This window comes from Marmota marmota, unplaced genomic scaffold, assembly GCF_001458135.2.
Source record: "Marmota marmota marmota unplaced genomic scaffold, marMar, whole genome shotgun sequence".
NCBI lineage: Eukaryota > Metazoa > Chordata > Mammalia > Rodentia > Sciuridae > Marmota > Marmota marmota.
In genome coordinates this window covers 20,483,399-20,506,458 of record NW_025999977.1, presented here as the reverse complement: position 1 = coordinate 20,506,458, position 23,060 = coordinate 20,483,399, and the positions used below count along the sequence as shown (strand labels likewise).

At 35.0% G+C, this 23,060-nt stretch overlaps 1 protein-coding gene across 48 annotated transcripts in view; it reads right to left on the bottom strand.

Annotated features, from left to right (window-relative positions):
* Nrxn1 (neurexin 1) overlaps window positions 1-23,060 on the bottom strand; it is a 1,091,229-nt gene that overhangs the window by 287,448 nt on the left and 780,721 nt on the right. For all 48 annotated transcript variants that reach the window (XM_048804359.1, XM_048804357.1, XM_048804361.1 and 45 more), the window contains one exon: window positions 16,304-16,485. In XM_048804359.1, the coding sequence (XP_048660316.1) occupies window positions 16,304-16,485 (182 nt within the window). The remainder of the gene's footprint in view (window positions 1-16,303; window positions 16,486-23,060) is intronic.

Below are 23,060 nucleotides of genomic sequence, written 5' to 3'. Positions count from 1 at the left end.
TTTTAAAGAGCTGGACATCTTAAGAAATAATGAGGCCACTTTGTTTTTCTATTAAATCATTCCAGTTTGTGACATCCTCATATACTGGTGGCAAGTGTATTCAATAGTTTGATGTCTTCTCAAGGACTATTTTACAATATATATGGTGGCTCTGCTTGTAGGAATTTACCATCCCCCTAAACATATACTTTTATACATGTGAAATGATATAAGAACATTTAAAGTTTGAGGTAATAAAAATTTTGAAACAATTTAAATATTCATCATGTGGAAATGGTCCAATAAATTGTGGCACACATATATACAATAGGATATTATGAGAAAAATATGAGACTGTATACTCTAAAATGTAACAATGTCAGACATAAAAATAACCAAGTTGCAGAACGGTGTGCTTCACTGAATAATATTTCATCTTTTAAAATAATGTTCAAAAGTGTTCAAATAATGTTCAAATATACCACATACATAAAAGAAAATAAATGTATATGTGTATACATAAAATTAAATAATTTCAGACACCACAGTAAAAATATGATATTCTGTTTTTAACTTGCATCCTCATTGTTTTTGTGTTATGAATTTTTCCACAAATACCTTTATGGTCTCAAAAATAAAATTTATTAAATATATGGGTTTTTCTGAAAAGCAAACACTCTCATTCATAACACCACCAATAAAAGTCCATTCCTTCTGAACATCCTATTATAAAACATTGTGGGCCTTGTAGACCCAACTCTATGCATCACCTGACTATTGCATTCAGTTTATGTTTAGATGCTTATAAAATAATTTTTAAAAGTCAGTAAATAAAATAAAATAGAGCACTTAAACCATGGAAATATAGTCTATGGAGATGGAGGAAGTTTACTGAAAACCAATTAATTATGAAGCCATTGGTTATAATATATTTCTCACATAACAATGAAGGACATCTGTGTAGCAATTTCAAAAACAAAAACATCTGAGACCCCTTCACTTAGTCAACACCCTTCACCATAGCCAGTTAGAAATGACCAATCACTAGCCTTGAATTAGAAATTGAACAGGGGGATTAAAATTTGCAACTTTTCTTTTCCACAATGTGAAAAATCTCTGCAATGCCTGTCCTTTAAACATCAGATGAACTCAGTTCTGAAACCTGCATAACAGCTGCCTGACCTTACTTCACATATTACTGCTAAAATTTCAGCCCCATTTCTGTGCTGATGCCCTATGGGACATGGAGCCCCCAAAGCCTGCTTTTACTGCTAATTAACAATAATGAACAGGATGACATACTTTTCCTTTGAATACCTCTGTCGGAAAAAAATGTCCAATCAGCAAAAGCTACAAGCAACGGACAAATTTTCCCTTTCTCTTTCCTCATTTACTTGCTTAAATATACAAGACTCTATCCTGCCTTTTGGGTCCTTTTTTTTTTTTTTTTTTTTTTTTAAAGTAGGTCAAGCCGTCTAGGCTTGACGCATTAGCTTCGGTACCTGGGAAAGTCTGCAGATTGTGGCTTATGTCAGTTTTCAGTGTAATGTATGCTATTTTTATTTTCATCTGCACAGAAGGTGGATACTTTCGTGGTAGTATTAGTTTAGACCTACATTCCTGCATAACTCAAAAAATAAAAAAAAACAACCTATAATTCCATCCATTAAAGGGATTTTTATACAAAATATTACATGCTATGTCATGGCACTATTGTTATTTAGTGTACTCATTTTGAGGGACACAGAATTTCCAGCTTCTGCATGTTTAAGGAATCTTCAAACATAATATGCCATAAATACTCACTGGCTTAAGATTTGTATTTTATGATCGTTTGAGAAAGTACTTGGGCTTGCCCTAAATTTTCCTTTGCACTAACAAAAAAAATGAGGCTTTGAAGTCATACAGAACTGGTTCACATCCAGGAAGTTATTTATTACCTATGTGATATTGGTCAATTTATTTTAAAATGTGGTTTGCTCATCTGTAAAATTGAGATAATAATTCATACCTCAGTGGATCACAATGAATATTAAGTGAAATATAATTTTTATGCAAAACGTTTAAATCAATATGTGGTTCATAGTAAGCACTCAGTACATGCTAAATGGGATGCTTTAGTTATTGTTGTTTCATTAAATGAATTGGGTAAGCATGATTTCAGAAGGGGAGTTGAACCCTACTTATGATAATTAACTGTTAATACCTTCAAGCATTTAATATATTTTAATTTAAAAAATATTGAAAACATTTAATAAATGAAGAACAAATTTCACCTCCATCATTTAAGCAAGTGTCAGAGGTTGGCAAAGGAGGAGGGGAAAAAAATGATCAAATTGCCAGGGTAGTGGAGGTTGATTACCTCCACATTCCTAATCATCTAGGCTTGATTACCCCAGGAGTGGTTTTGTTTGTTTGTTTTCATTCTCCAATTTGATTAAGCTCATCAAGTCAGAATGTGGATATATAACACAGATATATAGATTCTGAAAATAATACAGACAACAGACAAGTAAAACCTAGAGTAGATCTAAGATCTAAGAGAAGTGATTACTTTGTTTGGAATATTTGATCCTGGAAGTGAATCTGATCGATGGCCTAATATAAGAAAAGCCTTCCTTCCCTGAGAAGATGCCACAGAAATAAAAAGTGCATTGCATGATAGGCCTCAGCACTTGGGCCTGTGCCTGGTGGGTGTGCTCCTCAGTAGGTTGTAAACCAGGAGTCCCAGGAGGACATCACATGCTTTTGCCATTATCCTCTGGGAGTCTACCTCATGCTCTGCCCCAGGGAGAGCACTACTGGAGTGAGCCCCTGGGCTGCAATGGAAAACTACCAGCAGTAGGGCAAGGAGGCCACCAGTCAAAAGGAAGGGAGCCAGGGAATTAGCGAGTTCACCTATTTCTCCACCCACTCAGGGATGCATTCCCTAATCAGAAAACATATTACTTATTAAGAACCATGCTAGTATTTAAAAATATGTATAGATACATAGTTTGTGGACACCAACATTAAAGAGTTCACAGCTTAGTGAGCCAAAAGGACTTATTAAAAATTAGCTATGACTATGGCAAATAATATACCAGAATGAAGTGCTTTGATAGTACCAAGAGGACACAATCAGCTTTGCCTTAGGGGACAAAGAAAGGTTTCATAAATACATAAAATATATGACTCAGGCCTCAGAAATGGAGGAAAAATGGGGCTAGAGATGTAGTTCAGTGTTAAAGCTCACTAGTACCCCCAAAAATAAAAATAATAGGCAGGGGTGGGTGGGTGGTGGAGGGAACACCAGATTAGGAAGAAGGGGAGAGTAACTAGGGAAAAGAAAGAATGGGAATATTTTGAAGAGAGGAATAAATGGGACGGTATCAAACTAAAAAGCTTCTTCACAGCAAAGGAAAAAATCAAGAATATGAACACAGAGACTACAGAATGGGATAAAATCTTTGCCACCTGCACTGCAGATAGAGCATTAATCTCGAGGATATACAAAGAACTTAAAAAACTTAACACACACACACACACACACACAAAACCTATCAATAAATGGGCAAAGAAACTGAACAAGCACTTTGCAGAAGAAAAAATACAAATGGTCAACAAATATATGAAAAAATGTTCAATATCTCTAGCAGTTAGAGAAATAATTAAATAGTGAAATTTCATCTCACTCCAGTCAAAATGACAACAATCAAGAATAATGACACAGTCTGGCTGGGCACAAAATAACCGAGCCACCACAAAAGCCTTGTAGATTCAAACAGCAACTCTTTATTCCCAAACTCTCACCCGCACTCTACACGCACTCAATGGGAACTCCAAAGGAGCCGGTGCTTGAGGCAGCAGGATCAGGATCCGCCCTAATCCTGGAGCCACCCTACTCCCAGCAGGATCCACCCTAAACCTGGAGCCACCCTAATCCCTGAGCAGGGTCACCTTTCAAACCAAAATGCCATGCGTCATTCCTACTTGGCTATGGCTCTCAGCATCTCCTCCCTTCTGATTAATTAAACAACAAGACAGCCATACTTGTGGATAGGCCTATGCACCAGTCGGGGGGTGAGGTTCTTTGCCTCATCTCTGTTGGCCCCCAAATTTGGCCTTGGTGCCAGTGGGGGGGGTGAGGTTTTTCAATGTGGCTTAGGGACCGTGCCTGTTAGGTTGTCCAATTCAACATATGGTTCTTACCCGTATAAGTAATAACAAATGTTGGCAAGGATATGGGGGGGAAAGGTATACTCCTACATTGCTAGTGAGACTGAGAATTGGTGCCAACACTGTGGAATGCAGTATGGAGATTCCTCAGAAAACTTGGAATGGAACCTCCTTTGACTTAGTTATCCCACTCCTCAGCATATAGCCAAAGGACTTAAAGTCAACATACTACTGTGATGCAGTCACATCAATGTTTATAGCAACTCAATTGACAATATCTAAGCTATGGAACCAACCTAGGTGCCCATGAGCAGATGAATGGATAAAGAAAATTTAGTATATATACATAATAGATTATTACTCAGCCATAAAAAAGAATGACTTTATATCTTCTGCTGCTAAATGCTTAGATCTGGAGACTGCTATACTAAGAAAAATAAACCAATCCCCAAAAACCAAAGGCTGCATGTTCTTTCTGATATGTGGATGCTAACACACAATAAGGGGTTGTGGGGGGGGGGGAGCAGGAGTAGAAGTTAAGTGGAGTAGACAAAGGGGAATGAAGCGAAGGTAGGGATAACAAGAATAGAAAAGACAATGGGATCAATCTGACATACCTTTTCTATGTACATATACCAAAGTGAATCTCTACATCATGTGCAACCACAAGACTGGGATCCTAATTAGAATAAGATGTACTCCATGTTTGTATAAATATGTCAAAATACACTCCACTGTTATGTATAATTAAAATGAACAAATATAATTTTTTTTTAAAAAAGGCCAATCCTGAATATTTTCCTGGTATTTAAAAGCCTTCAGTTATAATTCTACACCATGACAATTTAACATCAGCCTATATGCCTACGTTCTATTGCCAATATGCCACTACAATAAATTTTGTCCATTAAATTCTAAGATATTTGATGTCAAAAGTCATCCCTCATTTGACTTTGTATGTCTAGTGCCCTGAAATGTGCTTGGCACTTAACAAATATCTTTGTTGCCAGGCACAGTAGCACAAACCTGTAATCCCTTAGGCTCAGGAGGCTGGGACAGAAGGATCATGAGTTCAAAGCCAGACTCAGCAACTTAGTAAGACACAAAGGTAATCATCAAGACCCTGTCTCCAAATCAAAAATAGATAAAAGGGTTGGGGGTGTAGCTCAATGGTTGAGTTCCCCTGGCTTCAATCCCCAGTACCAAAAAAATAAAAGGCTTTGTTACATATATGTTAACAAATTGTTAAACAATGACATTTGTGAGTTAGAATAGGGAGTAACTGGAGGTGAGGAAAATCCAGCCTGTGCATTTATGGTAGAACAAGCTAAGAGGGTGGCTTTTGAATTATATGCAGGACAGGCCAGTGTTTCTCCATTAGAACAGATTAAGGTATAAGTCACCAGACTCTTGCCTTTATACAACAATGTATATACACACTAGCAAATAAATTATAAACATGCTAGAAGTTAGCTAAGATTTGTATACTAACTGACTCATGAAACATTAAATATAAATCAACTTCTGAAGGAGACAATGCCCTGGACCTGGGCAGCACTGATCTATTACCACTGAATGTTTTCAAAATATAATACAGAGTTTAATTTGGCAGATTTTCTAATGTCCAAAAACTATTTTGACAAATACAGATTGCTTGCTTGGTAAATTCTAGACCCATGCTGGATTCAGGGAATAAAAAGATGCACAGAATTAATGAAATTTGCTGCCCTTGTGAGGCTTGCTGCCACTTAGTATCACACTGTTCAGCATGAATGCAGAATTTGCCATCAGAAAATACTTTAAACTTAATCTAAAATTTTGCCTGATTGAGAAAGTTACCAACAAAACCAGAAGACACTACAGTCTACCAAAAAAAAAATATTTTTTTCCACAATTTTTTTCTAGACATTGACTTTGCTTTGTCCCACAGAAATAAGTTACCAAGTGTTTCTATATACAATTTGACACGACTTTGATAAACAGAAAATCAATTTCTCCCCATAGTCCAATAAATAGGTATTGGGAAAAAAACTATGAGTCCTATGAAGGAGTTCCAAGCTGACAGCCTCCCAGAGATGGGAGTCCATGCCCATCTCTAACCAGCCCCATTTGCAGGTGAAAACTGGAGATACACCCTTGCAGAGCAGCAGAAGGAAATGGGTGAATGAGACTTTGGTCACAGAGCTCAGGACTGTACATCACTTTCACTGCTTCTTTTTCACTAGGGAGCAGCCCTTAGTGCTGAAGATCAGTGAATATTATTAGTCAGGTATGTCTTCAACCAAACAAGGTTGATAGTTGCAATTAAATATCAAAAAGGTGAGGTTGAAATAGTGCTGGGAGCCATTAGCCAAGTAGGTATGACAATTTCCTTGCCAGCGTACCCCATGTTGCTGACATTTTGCAGTGACATTGAATGTAGTTGACCTTGCTCAAGGACCAGGGCGGATTAGGGTGTTCCTGGTTTAACATAATCGGGTTTAGGGCGTTCCCAGTTTAGGTTCCAGGTTTAAGGTTTAAGATTATTCCTGCTGGGAATAGGGCGTATCCTGCTGCCTAAGTTCCCCTTGAGTTCTCACGGGATTCAGACAGTATATTTTGGGAGACAGAAGCCCAGTGAAGGTGAATTTGGGAGAGAACGTGGATTTGAGCAGAGAACGTGGATTTCCCCAGAACGTGTTTGTATACGGCTGGTGTGAGTTCGGGAATAAAGAGTTGCTGTTTGAATCTACAAGCTGTGTGGTGGCTCGTGATTTTGTGCCCAGCCAGACTGCGGCAAAATAGCAAAATTTTGCTTCTACAACAATCATGCTGGTGGTAGTTCAGAGGATGGATTAGAAAGAGGATGATCTTTGAAAGCAGACAGATTAACTAGAAGACTATTGCAACAGTCCAAGAAGAGGCCATTAAACTGAAACAATGGGAAGGGATACAAAGAAAGCAGATAAATTCTAAGACCAGTAGTCTGAGTAACCAGTAGCCATATGAGCACTTGACACGTGGCTAATAGGATTGAAGGACTGAATTTAACATGTTTTAAACTTAAGGATGAGTTTAAAATGTTTTAAATTAAAATTAAATTTTAATTAAATTAAGTATAAATTTAAAGCCAATAGAGGATTCAATCATGGAACACTTAAGTTATGTTTAGAATAACTTAGTATTTTAATTTACCACTGCCTGTTTTACGAAATATAAAGCATTTCTGACAAAAATCTAAAAAAAAACCCAGATTCTGAATGGAGAGGCAAAACATGGATTTATATTGATTACATATTAAAGTGATAAAAATTTAAATAAATTTCAGTAAAACATGTTATTAAAGTTAATTTTACTTATTAAAATAAAATTTATTTTTTTTCTTCCTTTAAGGTGACTGCTAGAATATTCAAAGTTCCATAAATGACTCACATTATATTTCTATTAGAAAGTACCAATTAAATATCTTGGGCATTAATTGAGAAATCAACGGGATTGTAAAAGCAAGCATGGGGTTAACCCATCAAGATTTAGTCTAGGAGTCTGTAGGTGGGTATGTGGTTGGAAGATGAGGAGTTCAGTTTCTCACGTGGTAAGTTGGAGATGCCTGAGAGACATCCAAGTAAAGACCCTGAGCAAACTGTTAGAATACCAGTGTGATGGTCAGAGAAGCCGCAACTAGAGATATGGATTTGGAAGTGAGCAGTAGACATTGATAGCTAAAATTCAGAGTAGATTCTTAGGAATATTCAAATAGGACTTGTTTTCATAGAACAAGACTCGCTAATCAATTAAATTTTGATTTTTCAACAATTTTGTCTGGCCATCTTGTAATTTTACCCTTCATTGAACAGGAAGGTCTTAGGGACAGGTCAGGAGGAAATATATTCTTCTTCCTTCTTTCCTTGCTTCTTTCCTTCCTTCCTCCCTTCCTTTCACCAGGATTGAACCCAGGGGCACTTAACCACTGCACCATATCCCTAGCACTTTTTATGTTTTATTTTGAGACAAAGTCTTGCTAAGTTGCTTAGGGCTATGCTTTAAAAAAAAAAAAAGTGGTTTTTTTTTTTTTTTTTTTTTTTGGATAGGAAGAGCCCTCAATTAAAGTGTCTACACAAAAACTTAGGTGTAGTATGTTCTCTCAGGGCAACTGAGCATCCATCAGGGATATGCTTTTTAGACAGAGAAGTTAAACAGTTTGTGCAGCTCATCTCCAGAGGGCAAAGGCTTCCTGTCTTGCTGACATAAGAATCCCAAGGACTACATATTGCCTCCTAAAATAAATTTCTGAAGACATAATGAATTGCATTCTATATCCCTAAAAACGTATGCTTATATCAAAAGAATTTTCCTGGGCCTCATGAAAATTATCTCCAGTCCTCTGCTCCTAATTTATAATTTTGATTACCTATGCTATTATTACCTTGAGTAGTCCCTAGTATATTCACCTAGTTGAAATGAACTGTTCACATCTGCAGTGTTGAATGAACTGCTCACATCTGGAGTGACCCAATATCAGCATTAACAGGATTCTAATGCATAGCATCACCATCATCTTGTTTCCTGGTCTTTGGCTGACACATTCACTGTGCTGCTTGCATTTTTAACTACTGCTGCCATGAATTTTGCATTTTGCTTCTTTCTTTTCTTTTCTTTTTCTTTTTTGCAGTAAAAGGAATTTTCCTGAGCAGTGTGCAAATGACCCCTTATTCACTATGCATCCCTCAAAATAGTTATTAACCCTGGTGCAATGTCTTCATTTCTTTTCCATCAATCTATATTGTGTTTAGATTTCTGCAAAGCTTGCATACTTAGTAACTACTTGCATATGCTTTCACTGTTGCTCATCATTCCTTTCTGTAACACACAGACTCTTGTATGGATTTTGAGAGTGACCATACCAGATTCCTTCAGAACATAGAAGTTCTTAGCTATTATGTCTCCTGGGATTCCCGCAGTAACCTAGATAGATGTTCTTAAATTCCTGGGAGCCAGTAAAAGATTACAAATGTTTGCTGTTTTAAGATGCTAAATTGTGGGATAATTTGCTACAAAGAAATAAATAACTAATCACCTATAGAATTACTTGTATTATAGAAGTTCCACAGTGGTTTATTGAATTGGTCAAAGGAAATGTTTCCTGAACGTTGGGCTTTGAAAAATAATTAATAGATTTAAAAAAAGAGGTATAGTCAGTAGTTCAAAAAAAATTCAGCAAAGGATTCCCTTGTTTTAGCAGCTTGGCAAAGAAAAGAGGACCTACTAAGGCAACTTGTCCATGGCTAACAGAACAGGCATGAAACCATTCTGTGCCATAGCTTGGCACCCACCACAAAGCAATGGGTCAGAAAAATGGTGATTGTACAAAGGAGCAGAGTCTATGGACAAGATTTTTCTCTAGCTAAGTAAAACTCTGGGCATGTTTCTCCAGTTCTTCCAAGGAGATTCTGAAGTCCTAACTTCTGGCAGTCTAGAAGAAGATTCCAGGGTCACCCCTAAAAACACTAAACATTTGATCAGAAACTTTAATGACTATGTCAAATCCAGATAGTGAGAGACAATGGGGGAAAAAAAAAAAAAAAAAAAAAAAAAAAAAACTTTTATCCAGGAGTCAGAAATAGATGACAAAAGAAAATTCTTTTTAAAGGTGGATTAATACATTTTGCTGGAGTGGAGAAATAAGTAGAGAATTGTAGAAAATGGACCAGTGAAAAGGAAATTGAGATCAGAGATGCTGGGGGCATAGAATTTTAAATTTTAGGCATAGAATTTGCCTTTCCCTGTGCATAGTTGGGAGGCATGAATGTGTTTTAACAAAGGAGTAACATGATAAGAGATGCAATTTAGCAAAATTTAACATGATCAAAGAAGTAATTTAGCAAATTAACCAATATAAATGGATTGGAAAGTATTCAGAATAGAGAACCAAGGTTGACTGAGAAAGTGAAGCAGAAGTACAAACCTCTGAGTGATAGATAAGTGCATCCACCAAGCAGAGACAGGTAGATAGTAGTTTTTGTTCTTTTATTAAATTTTACACCAATAGAATTTTGGAGGAAGGACCAAAAGAAAAAAAAAAGGCTCTAGAAATCCAGAAGCCATTTTAGAGAGACTAAACGATGTACTAACTTTGAAAATGAGAAAACTAATTAACTTTGTGAAAGACATGTAAAGGTTGTCAGACTCAAAATGAATTGTATATGTCAACCCTAAATAACTAACTAAATAAATAAATAGTCAAAGACATGAAGTTTTGAAAGAAGGGTCCTTACACATGATTGCCTATCACAAGGCTGCCAAACTGCAACATTGCATAAAGGCACTGCCACCTGATATAAAAAGGTCTGTCTACAAGGACATCTGCCCCTAAAAGGGCTGTTCACCCTCAGACTGAGGTCACTTTTGATATTCATCACTGTGGTTAAGCATTATTGATTCAGAATATCTGATATAATTTCTCTTCATTTTTGTTTAAAAGCACCCCTTTGCATCCATGTCTTTGAATACATTCACAATCAACTAGGGTACACATATGCCCCTTTACAATGTTCTGTTATTCCCAAATATATGTAATTATTCTTTGGGGAATCTTTCTCATTGTGTTTTTCAAGTTGACTTCCAACAGAAAACAATGAAAGAAGGAATTTGTATAGATTCGCTTGTCTCCCATCTTCCCCCAAATAGTGACCACACATCTGGATAGCATTTAATGTGACCAACAACTTCTTATATTTTATCCAAAGAGAACTTTGTTTTTTATATCACAAAGCTTGGACAAGAATTTTACAACACATTGAGAAAAGACATTATGGTTAGTCTTTATTTTAAAATTCTAGTCAAATAGGTTATGTGCACTCTAAATTCCTGTGAGAATAAAACTAAACAAAATATCTACTGTATATGATTTTCAGGGTTGAATTTAAATATTACATGGCAATGTGAAACCCTTATAAATTAGTGCATGCGTTGGTTGAAAGAACATTTAGATAGAGTATCATTTCAATTCAAGAGAAGTCTGTGTGGGGGGGAATAATTGGATTTTATCTTCATACAGGTATGCATCCATGTATACTTACTAACTTTAAAGAGATGTTTTTGGATTGAATTTTAGAGCAGTAAGATAAAAAGTTTGAAACAGAGGCACAGAAAAATGAGGAAGATGTGACATATCACCAATATTGGTAAGCTATTTTGGGATATGTGATATTTACTATAAATACACTGCACTTCTAGTTACACTAAAAATGCTGATCAAAAGGTGTACTTCTAAATCAAAATCAATGGAGAGCTTGGTTTCAAAATACAGCTTCCGGCCTAGCAAAGTACAAAGAAGAAACACTTAAGGCAAATATGTACAACAATTCGCTAATCAAATTTGCAATGCTCTTTCATGCTCCCAAGATGAAAGGATTTCAAAGAGCACTCATCACTCTTCCTCAGCTCCACCCTCCATGCCATCTCCTCTGGTCAGAACCAATGCATTCTTTAATATTCATGGCAATGAAGGAGCCCACCTTTGTAGCCACTTTCTTCTATAAATCAGAAAGATGTTAAGTAATCTCCAGTTAAGGACACTAAACTAACACAAGAAGAGACTTTTCTACAAGTGACAGCATTGGTACAATTTCATTATATAGCTGATAAAATTAAATTTAGCTCAACTTTTCACCTATTAGATTAAGAATTTTTTCAATACTGATTCAATAATCCTTAATATCGCTAATTCAAATGTTTATAGTCAAATGCTTTACAGTTTATAAATCACTTTAGATTCTCTATCTGGAAAACCTTTCATTTGTCCATTGTTCTTACAAATAATATACATGTAAACAAGAAGGAGAGATGAAGAAATAGCAAGACAGAGAAATACCAAGAAATGCTTGTTACTTTGGAACAAAATGTTTACTATAAATAATCTAAGCTGCCTGGTGGTGAGGATACCATCATCAGCTTGCCTGTTTATTCATTCAACAAATATTTACTGAAGTAGGTATTGAGTGGCCAGCTCATTAATATCTATAGAGCCTAACACAGACCTGGGCCATATTAGATGCTTAATAAATATTAATGATCAGACTACTAGAAAGTCTGAAATAAATGATAAAAGCCACACTTCTATGTTATTTTCCTTATTAATGATCATCATTATTATAAATCATGTTCTCTGTCATCATAAGGTTTATCTCCTTTGAAAGAAATGGGCAGATATGAAATTACTAGGGAACAGTTCATGATAAAAGTTGAGCTACAATAAGTGTAGCTCAATAAATGATGTAACAATTAAGGAGAGATCATTATTCATCCAATAAAAAAAAATGTTCATTACATACTTGCTTGAAATAACCAAACACCATAATTAATTCTTAGTTCAAGATTTAGGAAAATAACATCAATTAAAATATGTAACTTTCCAATAATCTGCTGTATATTGAGTGTTACACATTCTCTATAGTGTCAATAAGAACTTAGATCTGACTTTCACACACTTATATAGAAACTAAATTGTTTCTGTCAATTTGTTTTGACTATGAGAAAGTTGTGAGTTTATATTTAACCAAAGCACAATATTTTCAATATTTAATTAAATAATAATTTTTTTTTCAGAACACTTTCATTGAGCATTTAAATTCTAGGTAGTAAACTAAGCCCCTCATTTCAAGTCTTTATCTTCCTCTCATCTTCTCATAAAACCTTACAATTTTAATAGTCATATCATGTGGCTTGAACTTAACAGTAGTTTCATTTATAGTAATATAACAAAAAAAATCCATGTATCAAAACTAGGACACTTGATTCAAAAGTCATTTTGTCCTAAGTTTTTATATTTTTCAGAGTACAGTCAATCAAAATTTAAATGTGATTACATTTTCAAGTGAAATCAAACTTCATCACTCTGAAAAATGGGATGAAAAACCTTATCAAACATTCAAATCTTCATTGAAATGATATGCCAATCAGATTTTAAAAGTTATCTAATTGAAACAGCATTATACATTTTAGCAAGAATGCAATCAACTTCTCTGTTTATTGCCTCACTCTATCAATTAAGGATGGAAATAAGATTTTTGAACAAGATCAGGATACAGTTTGTACTTTCTGACTTTGAAGACTTATAAAAATTTTCTTGGCAGTTTAATGGATAACCAAAATTTCTAAATTTCTAAGTTTCATAGATAAAACATACGATCTATTATACCAATCACCAATTGGCTAAATCTTTTTAACTGGGGATTAGACCCAGGGGCCTTTTGCCACTGAACTACATCCCCGGCTTTTTAATTTTTTTTTTTTTTTGAGACAGTCCTGCAAACTTGCTAAGGCTGACCTCAAACTTGTGATCCTCTGCCACAGCCTTTCAAGTCACTGAGGCTATCAGTGTGCACCACTGTGCCTGACCTAATTTTCAGATTATTTATATTTCTAAACCAAAATCAAGCAAAAGTAATAATCTAAAGTGCTAAAAGTCTTATTTTACTTCTAAATTTCCAGTCCTATAAAAAGTAGAAGAATTTATTTGGGACAACTCGGATAACTTCAAAGGTACATAAATAATTTGATAAAACAGTCTTTGAATATTCTCAAAACTAAGTATTGATACAAAGAATAGTTCCGATTCTATCACTCCTAGGTATCATCTTGAGACTCTGTTCTCTTCCTTTTCTTTCTCCTAAATTTCTGCCTTCTTAACTTCCTCTGTTTTTTTTTTTCTTTCAATATTTGTGTGCACATGTGTAGTACTGGTTATTGAACCCAGGAATGCTCTACCACTGAGCTACATCCCCAGTCCTTTTTATTTTGAGATAGGATCTTGCTAAGTTGCAGAAACCGGCCTCAAACTTGTGATTTTCCTGCCTGACCTCCTGACTAGTTGGGATAGAAAGCATGTGACATCGTACCCAGCTCTTTTCATTTTTAATTCCTCTTTTTCTTCTTGCATGTATCCAGTGTTATGAAAAAAAATTAGAGGTAAATTTCAGTAGTTTAAAACAAAAGTGGCATTGTTTTGATTTTTGTTTTATGTTAAAACATCGAAAGAAGTAACTTTTATCCACATGAAGGACTTAATTGAGTTACAAATGGCTGAGCTACTCTTGTAGACAATGGAAGAAAGGGGAAGGAGACCAAAAGTTTTATTTGGCCAGATTTGGACTAAGAGTGGGTCCTAGTAATTGATACAAGAGCAGATAGGGAGGACAAACAATAGTATTTGGGAATCCCAGGGAACTAATATCCTTTTAATCACAGACTCTAAGAAAAAGGGAGAATTTGAAGATTTCAAATCCAAGATAAGGTATGTAGAGACAGGTTCTGAATCCAAACTGAATGTCCAAGCAAGACCAAAAGAGAGATGGAGAAAGAAAGAGGTACTCACAGGACACTGCAAGAAACCCACTACCTGAAAAGGAGCTGTGGACGATTCTGAGATGGTACAGATGCCTAGAAAGTCAATCCTTTGCTTATGAAAGAACTCTATGCATTTGGTCAGAATTGGAAAGAAGTATCCATTCTTTGTTTTGACCACAGAACAAACAACAGTAGTTTGAGTAATTCAAACTACTTACGCCCCTTATGATTTGAGAATGATCACTGTGGAAACTTTTGCAGGCTAAAAGTGTAATTGGTTATGGATCAATAAGTAATTTCTTTTAGAAGGAAAAAACCCTTATTTTCTTCCCTTTTTATTTATTTATTTTTTGAAGTAGCAAGGCTGTTAAATCAGAACTGAGCAAGTCTGTACTGAAACTTGAGATGACTCTAAACAGCAAGATTCCTTACTCCACTAGTTAAGTTTACCTCCACTGATCATTTATTTACGATGCCATAAAAACCCAGATGCTTTCCGTTTTGATTGTTAGATATTTGCTGAAAGGCAGCTGAAATTACTTTCCCAGAGTTGCCATTCTGACAACCCCATTTTAAATGGGAAATTTACGATGGTTCAATAACAGTTGTGCTGAGGTGTTGTTTTTTTTGTTTATTTTTTCAAGATTAGCAATGGATTCAGTCTCTGCAGTCAGTGTCAACCCTTACTCTGCTTATTGGGAATTCCAGAAGCGTAATGTAAATGTAAGATTAAGAAACTAATAAAATATTTTGGAATTAAAATATCATTCTATTCTGTGTTAATCTATTCTGTGGTTTGGTGGTTTTTCTAATTATTTTAGGATTGGGGCCTACAGTCCAGTTTCCAAAAGGAGAGAACATTATGACCCAGTCACACATCCTTTGAGGCATAAACGCTGATAAAAGGGGACAGGGATAGAACAAAACAACACAAATCAAATCTACATGATCACAAGATAAGAGGGCTCTAGATAAACTATATTTGAGAAATCAAATAGGGGTCTGGGGATATAGCTCAGTGGTAGAGGGTTTGCCTAGCATGCTCAAGGCCCTGAGTTCAAACACACACACACACACACACACACACACACACACACACACAATTCTTTGAACACAGAGATAGAGCAAAGAGTCCCTGAATTATGAAGTTAATTATGGCAACTTTAAAAAGAAATGAAAAATTTTTCTTTCAGGAACTACTATTTGCCTTCTACTATATGCTGGGCAAATTCTTGGGAACAGTTTAGAGCTTACAGATAAAGGAATGCTCCTGGGACAGAAGTGGTTAAGTATCTATAATATTTTCCTTGCACATATCACAATGAGTAAAAAAATGGCATAGAAACAATATTTTTGCCATTTTCTTTTACATCCTCAAATAAGTTTCCTTTCCTTCCTTCCATTTCATATAACTTTTGACAAATTTTCTCCCTGGCAAGAAGAGAAATGAGAATACTGAATCCAGATCTTTGATTGTTACCAGCATTATGGCCTCCTGCGTCCTACCAGATGGTATAGTATCTACTGAGCAATAACTCATTTTATTAATTTGGCAAGTCTGCCTAAAGACACAAAAACTGCTCCAAAAAGTATTTGAAAAGACCAAATTGAGAGGAATTCACACTATAAAGGGGAATAAACCTTTTTTTTCTGTTATAAAGTATATAGTAACAATAGTAGTAGGTCTAAAATTTTAATATCTCCAGGTTATATTCATATTTTCCATAGCATAGAACAGGTTTCTGGGAGAAGAAAAATAACACACAAGATGGGAAACTATAAATTATACAAGAAAAGCAAATAGTAAAATGTAAAAGCCGAAATGCATTTAAAAAGTACTTACTATATGCAGTTCTAGGTAGTCCCCCAAGCCTGAAGAACTGTCCACTCGTACCAGGACTGCTTCTTTCTGAACAGTACTAAACCCTATGGCCAGTCTGTCTGCTCTTGTACTTGGCCGGTCATTAGGAGGCCACTTATACGTGATTTGTCCTCCACCTTTGCTAAAGATATACGTTGTCCCAGCTGTAAAACAAAAACCAAAACCAATTAGTCCCAATATATCCAATCCCCACTTTCCCATGTTTCTCAAGTTCATGTATCAGTAAAGCATTAGTTTTACACACAAAAACTACGGCAAAGCAAATAATAAATTTCAATCAAACATGCTCAAGAAAGAGGACAGAGTTGTTTTAAAAGAAATAGAAAAGCAGCTCCGTTTTTAATACACTCATTAAATCTACCAGCAGGTGTTTCAGAACAAACAGTCGATTACGTCTCTTTCCATTGAGTTAGACAAGTATGGAATGTAATGGGGTTTTATTTCTTCCTGTCAGTTTTTAAAATAGTTTAGTAGGAAACATTGACTAGAGGCTTCCAAAAAGCAGCAGAGACATATATCAACTTGTTTCTGAAACAAGAACTGCATGTAGATGTGACAGGGTCATACAACATTGTGGAACAAATCACAACAAATACTCTGAGAATCAAACTTTTATGGGGAAAAGTTCCATTCACATGTGACAGATGATAACTAATGAATGAAGAGCCATAAGCCCCAGTAGTCATGTCAAGAAAATACAGATAATAGATTCTATCTATACCAGTCAAGTCTTATGTAACAAGCAACATCTAATGGCTGTCAAATTATTCAGCACTATAAAGACCCACTCCCCTATCCCACCAAAGTGAATACTAGTTACAGCACTGAGAATAATGTCAGATCTCATTTTGTGAGTGTTCAAATTTTACTTCATGTTAGTGATATCAGTAAATTAGCCAACTTAATTTAAAAAAGGGTTTTATTTCAAACAGCGTCCAAATACCCAGAAGCTCTACTTCATTGCACTACTAACAATGCATTCTCAATGAAGGCAATAAAATGAATTCCTTGAGTGACTATATTCAGAAGAGACATGCAAAGATTTACACAGAGGAGAAGGAAAAAGAGAACTTCCTCTACACTAAAGGAGACTATAGAAATGTTTATTTAATTAGCCTAGGAACAGGTGTTAAGGATAATTCATAAAGAAGAGTATAGCCTTCCAAAACAAAGAATGAAGACAGGGATTCAGTGTGTACCTACTATGATGGATGTCAACTTGACTGAGTCATGGGGGTGCTAAAATAGCTGGTGAAGCATTATTTTCAGGCTTATCCTGAAATCCTGTTTCTAGAAGAGGTAAGCATTTGAATTGAAGAACTGAGTAAAGCAGGTGGTCCCATCCAATGTGAGTGAACATCACCCAATTCACTGAAGGCCTGAATAGAACAAAAGGTAGAGGAAAGTTGGATTTTCCTTCTATCCTTGCCTGACTGCCTATGCTGGGACATCAGTTTTCTCCTGCTGTCAGGAATTCTGGTTCTTAAGTCTTCAAACCCAGACTAGTCTATACCATTGGGTTTCAGGCCTTCAAACTGCATCCCTGGATTTCACAGGTCTCCATCTTTCAAAAGGTGCTTCTCATATGTACAAGATTAGGTAGTTAGGAAATAGAATATTCCATATTGAATTTATTTCTTTGGAGATCAATTATACCTACTATGTGTCAAATAAGAAAAGAAAAGCAACATTAAAAATGAAGCCACGGAATATCCTGTTTTATGGAAAAATGAATTCTACTCAGAGTTAATACCAGTGTGTAAACCTTTTATGTACACCACTATGGTGAGTTTTTGTTTGTTTGTTTGTTTTTATAGTACTAGGATTTAATCCAGGGGCATTCGACCACTGAACTACATACCCAACCTTTTTTTTTCTTTTTTATTTTGAGACAGGTTCTCACTAAGTTGCCCAGGCTGGCCTTGAACTTGAAATCCTCTTGCTTCAGTCCCCTAAGTAGCTAGTGTTTCAGAAAGGTGCCACTATGCCTCACTCAGGAATGTGTTTTTTTTTCCCCCACAATTTTAATTTGGTACATTATAATTGTACATAATGATGGGACTTGTTTCAGCAATATGCTTTAAAAATATCTATACATTAAATTTATATGATGACCAATTTGCCACATTTACACATAATTATACACCTGACAGATTTTGTGCTTTTAGGTTGGGGTGGGGGCAACCAAACTTTTTTTACATCTCAGATGTATCCATGGTCCCTTGATCTTCAAAGACCTCTATAATAAGGGTAAAACAATATTAAGGGTATAATATATTTAATATTATATTTAATATTAAGAGTATAATATATTTAATATTAAGGGTAAAAAAATATATTTAAGGGTAAAATAATCCCTTGATATATAGACCCTTGGTAGATATATCCAACAAACTAGTCAGAAGACAGTTGGATGTAAAAGTATTAAAACCAGAATATTGTTTAAATGAAATGGTATGGAGGCTGTGCACTTCTCTGTTAATTTTTTTGGATGCTAATGCATAAAAGAAGTTCATCTCTCTCATGTGAGAAAAAATAAGTCATATTTCAAAGACACCAGTCAATGTGCAAGCAAATAAAATTTGGAATATATAAACTGTATATCAGAAATGCCAGAGCTTTCCAGAGCCATTTATGTCCTACATCATCAAGTACTGTCTGGTAAATATTTTTATGCTTGCTGAGTCTTGCAGATAACTAATATTAACTATTTCAGTAAAGCATATGTTAATAAAAATAGAACATATAAAAGCTGAAATTTCTTTGAAAGGAGATGTACTGGTTGCCAGCTACCTCTGAATGCTGATATTTACTCAATGGTTAATTTACATTTTTCCTTTTGATTAACTTTGTTCTCTAATGATATGGCTGTCATGTGAAATAAAAGTTCAAAATTAGAGCTACTATGGAACAATATATATCATCTAAGAATTCAGATTTTTTTAAAATCAAAATTGACAAAAAAGTAGTATTGTAAATCAACATTACCTTAATTTCATAGCGACTTTAAAAATCACTTTCACAATGACTTTGTTCTTTTATCTATTTATGTAAAGAAAGTGGGATAAACATTACTCCCATGTTACAATTGAAGAAATTTAGCTATAAGAATTAACCTGTTATCTAAAGCTACATACTTGGTTAAGTGGCAAAGCTGATACAAAAACTAGTAGACAGACTCCTTTTTCAGTGCCTATTGTTTTTATTATTATTATTATTATTATTATTATTACAGAAATGTTTCTGTCATAACAAGATGGTCAAGAAAAAGTTAATTGGATATTTCAGTCTGAAATTTTCAAGGCCAACTGTTACAACATTCTAATAGGGTCTCATGTTCATAAAGTGTCTTTTGCACCTGAAGCTCTTATACTCTCCTTTTGCCTCAAAATGCTTTAAAACATACAAACAAACAACAACAAAAAAAAACATGTAAATGTGAAATGACAGAACATTTAATATATTCAAGATAATATTAAGTTGGAATACATTTCCCAAACTTCTGGAACTGTAGATGTTTCTAGTCATACAGTTATAAACCTTAGATGATTATGTCATAATATTACTACCTCAACTTTGATTTCCTATATTATTTACTAACTACCCATTTTCAATATGTGGTAAGACTTGGTAAATAGCATGAGATTCGCTAATTTTTAGTTCTTTAGGTTTGACTAAAACAAAGAAAAACAATTTTACAACTATCTATCTGCCAAACCTTGAGACCATTTCTAGTTTCCTTTTTCTCCAGAATCAGATATCCAGTCCTCCCACAACTCTGTTTTATCTACTTCCAGAGGCATCCTAATTTCTTTTTATAAAATTTACTTTGCATCAAACTTGAAAAAATTTCCTATATTCAAAATTCTCCCTTTAATACAGCAATATTTATTCTTGTAATCAAATATTGTCAGTCATTTGACTGAAGTTTCAAACCCTAGCTCATTTATGCTCATTTTTCTTATGTGAATCAAGGGTAAAAATGCTTATTGCAGAAGAGGAACTTAGAAACTAAGGATGTAAACTCTGGACTTAGTCAGACCTGGGTTCAAATTTCAACTTTATTATTTACTAACTATGTAACCTTAACAAGTGATTTATTTTAAGACATGGGGTTTTTATCTTTAAAAAAACAGGAATAGCAGCATTACCTTACAGACCTTCTGTCAGCATTAAATGAGATATTGCATAGTAACACCATACTCCAATTCCCAGAATATGGTAAATGCCCAATAAATCTTAGAACAATTGGGATTGTGTATATGTGTGCATGTGTATGTATTATAAAAATATAAAATAACATTGCAATATTTTTGTTTTATTTTAACAGAAGAGCCTTTAGGAAAGTTTGATGTATTTGAAAGTAATGTTCAAATCAAATACTTTAAAAAAAAAGAATGTGGCAGTTTTATTAATCTTTCCAGTATTTCATTCTCTGAATAGCAATTTTTTATATATAGTATTATTTATATGCACTATTATTATATGCACTAATAGTTGACAATGGAAGTGATATTAAACTGTATCACATGGGAGCTTTCACGAGAAAAAGAATATTAGTTCATTACCATAAAACATCTAGAATGGAAAGATTTATAATATGAGGCAAAATAGTCACTTGACTATTAAATAAAGAGGTAAGCATACATAAAATGAGCTGCAAACTAGCTTTACATTTTAAATTTTATTTTTACAGAAAGATGTTTTCTTTTATTATGTAAGTGAATTAAATGTGCAGTGGTAGTACATCTTAACCACGGTGGTGATTTTTATCATCGTGGAGAGGAGCGTGAAGAAATGTGTTGCCTTTCTATTAATGCATGTTTCTATATAATAAATGCTAAAGCATCAGTGCCATGACTCCTAATCAATATATTGCAAACTAACCTTGGCATTTATCACATGTGCAATGTATGGATGATTCAAACTTAAAGTGGTTTTCAGCAATCTCTACATTTAAGGTCTGTAGCAAGTCTATATTACTTACTTTGTCATTGACAAAGCTGGCTCCATCAGATGCAAATTTAGCAATGTCAACACACTTTAAACTAAAAGAAACATTTGTAAAAATTACACATGGGTTCCCCATTCTAATGTTTGAACTGCCTGCAATGTGTAATAAGAAGTATTTTTAGATCTTCTTGAACTTATTACTTACATAAAAGGTGAGTCTCTTCCCTCCTGCTCTTTCTTACCAACCATCTCCACCCTAAATGTGCCCACTTTAACCTCACTTTGTTTTTGCAAAGTCTAATATATTACCCCAAATGGATTGAATCTGTCTGAAAATGATAACCACTCAGCCTGTACAGGTCTGTCCAGTTACTGGTTGCTCTGAATTCTTGCCACGTGAACAATAATACAATTAACTTCTGAAAAGATTAGGTTCTAACCCATAACATAAGTATGTGAATAAAAGGTTCTTTCTTGAAAGCCTATAATTCCTCAAATGTCATCCTGTAGCCAACATGAAACATTTCCAACCATTATGTTTCTATTAACTGAAACCAGGAGCTAACACTTTTTTTCCAAAGTTTGCCATGCTTTCAGATGAAAATTAAAAGTAATGCAATATTAATCAATAAGCAGAGTTTTGATTCCACCTACAGTCTAGTTAAGATGTCAGCATTAAATATGAATTTTCTAGCCAGTTGCAGTGGTATACACTTGTAATCCCAGCAGCTCTGGAGGTGAGACAGGAGGATTTCAGGTTCAAAGGCAGCCTTAACAAAAAGGATGCACTAAGCAACTCAGTGAGACTCTGTCTCTAAATAAAATACAAAATAGGGCTGGAGATGAAGCTCAGTGGTCAAATGCCCCTGAGTTCAATCTCCAGTACTGCATCCCCCACACCCCCACATTCAAAATCATGGGAAACTTTTCAAAGTCACCTAGTCTAGGTTTATGGTGGGAAGAAAACCAAGCTACTGGTAGACCTTTTGCCAATTAGATTACGAAACCTGCCACAAAACCACAAAGACAACATAGTGATTCAGAGCTAAAAACAAAACCAAGCAAAATAGTCCCACAACCAATAATCCTAAGAACATCAAATGTTTATGTCTTCCCTTCTGAAACTGGACTCCCTCAAGCAGTAAGTGAATTTTATTAAAAAGTCTCTGGGAAGTAATTCAGAAATCGATTTGCATTAGAGCTATAGGCAGAAGGGAGGGAGACAGAAGAAATCATACCATTACATTCTTTAAGAGAAAAAAAAATGTTTGAAGGAGCATTAAATAAGCTATGTAAATTCTTGATTAATTAGTAACTATGCAGTAAAAGTTGAAGACATCATTATGTCCTTCATCATTATGTCCTTATTTCAAAATTTTATTGTCAAAGTTCTGAAATTTCAGATTAAAACAGAAATTGCCCAAGTAGAGCAGCCAAATGTGAGGTCAGTTCATCCAGTAAACCAGCTACCCACTCATCCAACTGAGACCAGGGCAAAAGACAGGTAACTGATTTTCAAAGAAAAGGAAATGGATAGATAACACTCCCCACTACCCCTTGCTAACAGCCTCTAGGGGAAGAAAAGGATCCACTTTCCAACACAAACAATGACCCCCTGGAAGGCTCTTTTCCTGCCTTTTGGCCACTTGGGCATCAAAACAAAGGAAACCTGAATCTATAAAAGAAGCAAGACACCCCCAATCCCTTGGGCACCAGTTCTGGACCCCCTTCTCTCTCTCTCTCTCTCTCTCTCTCTCTCTCTCTC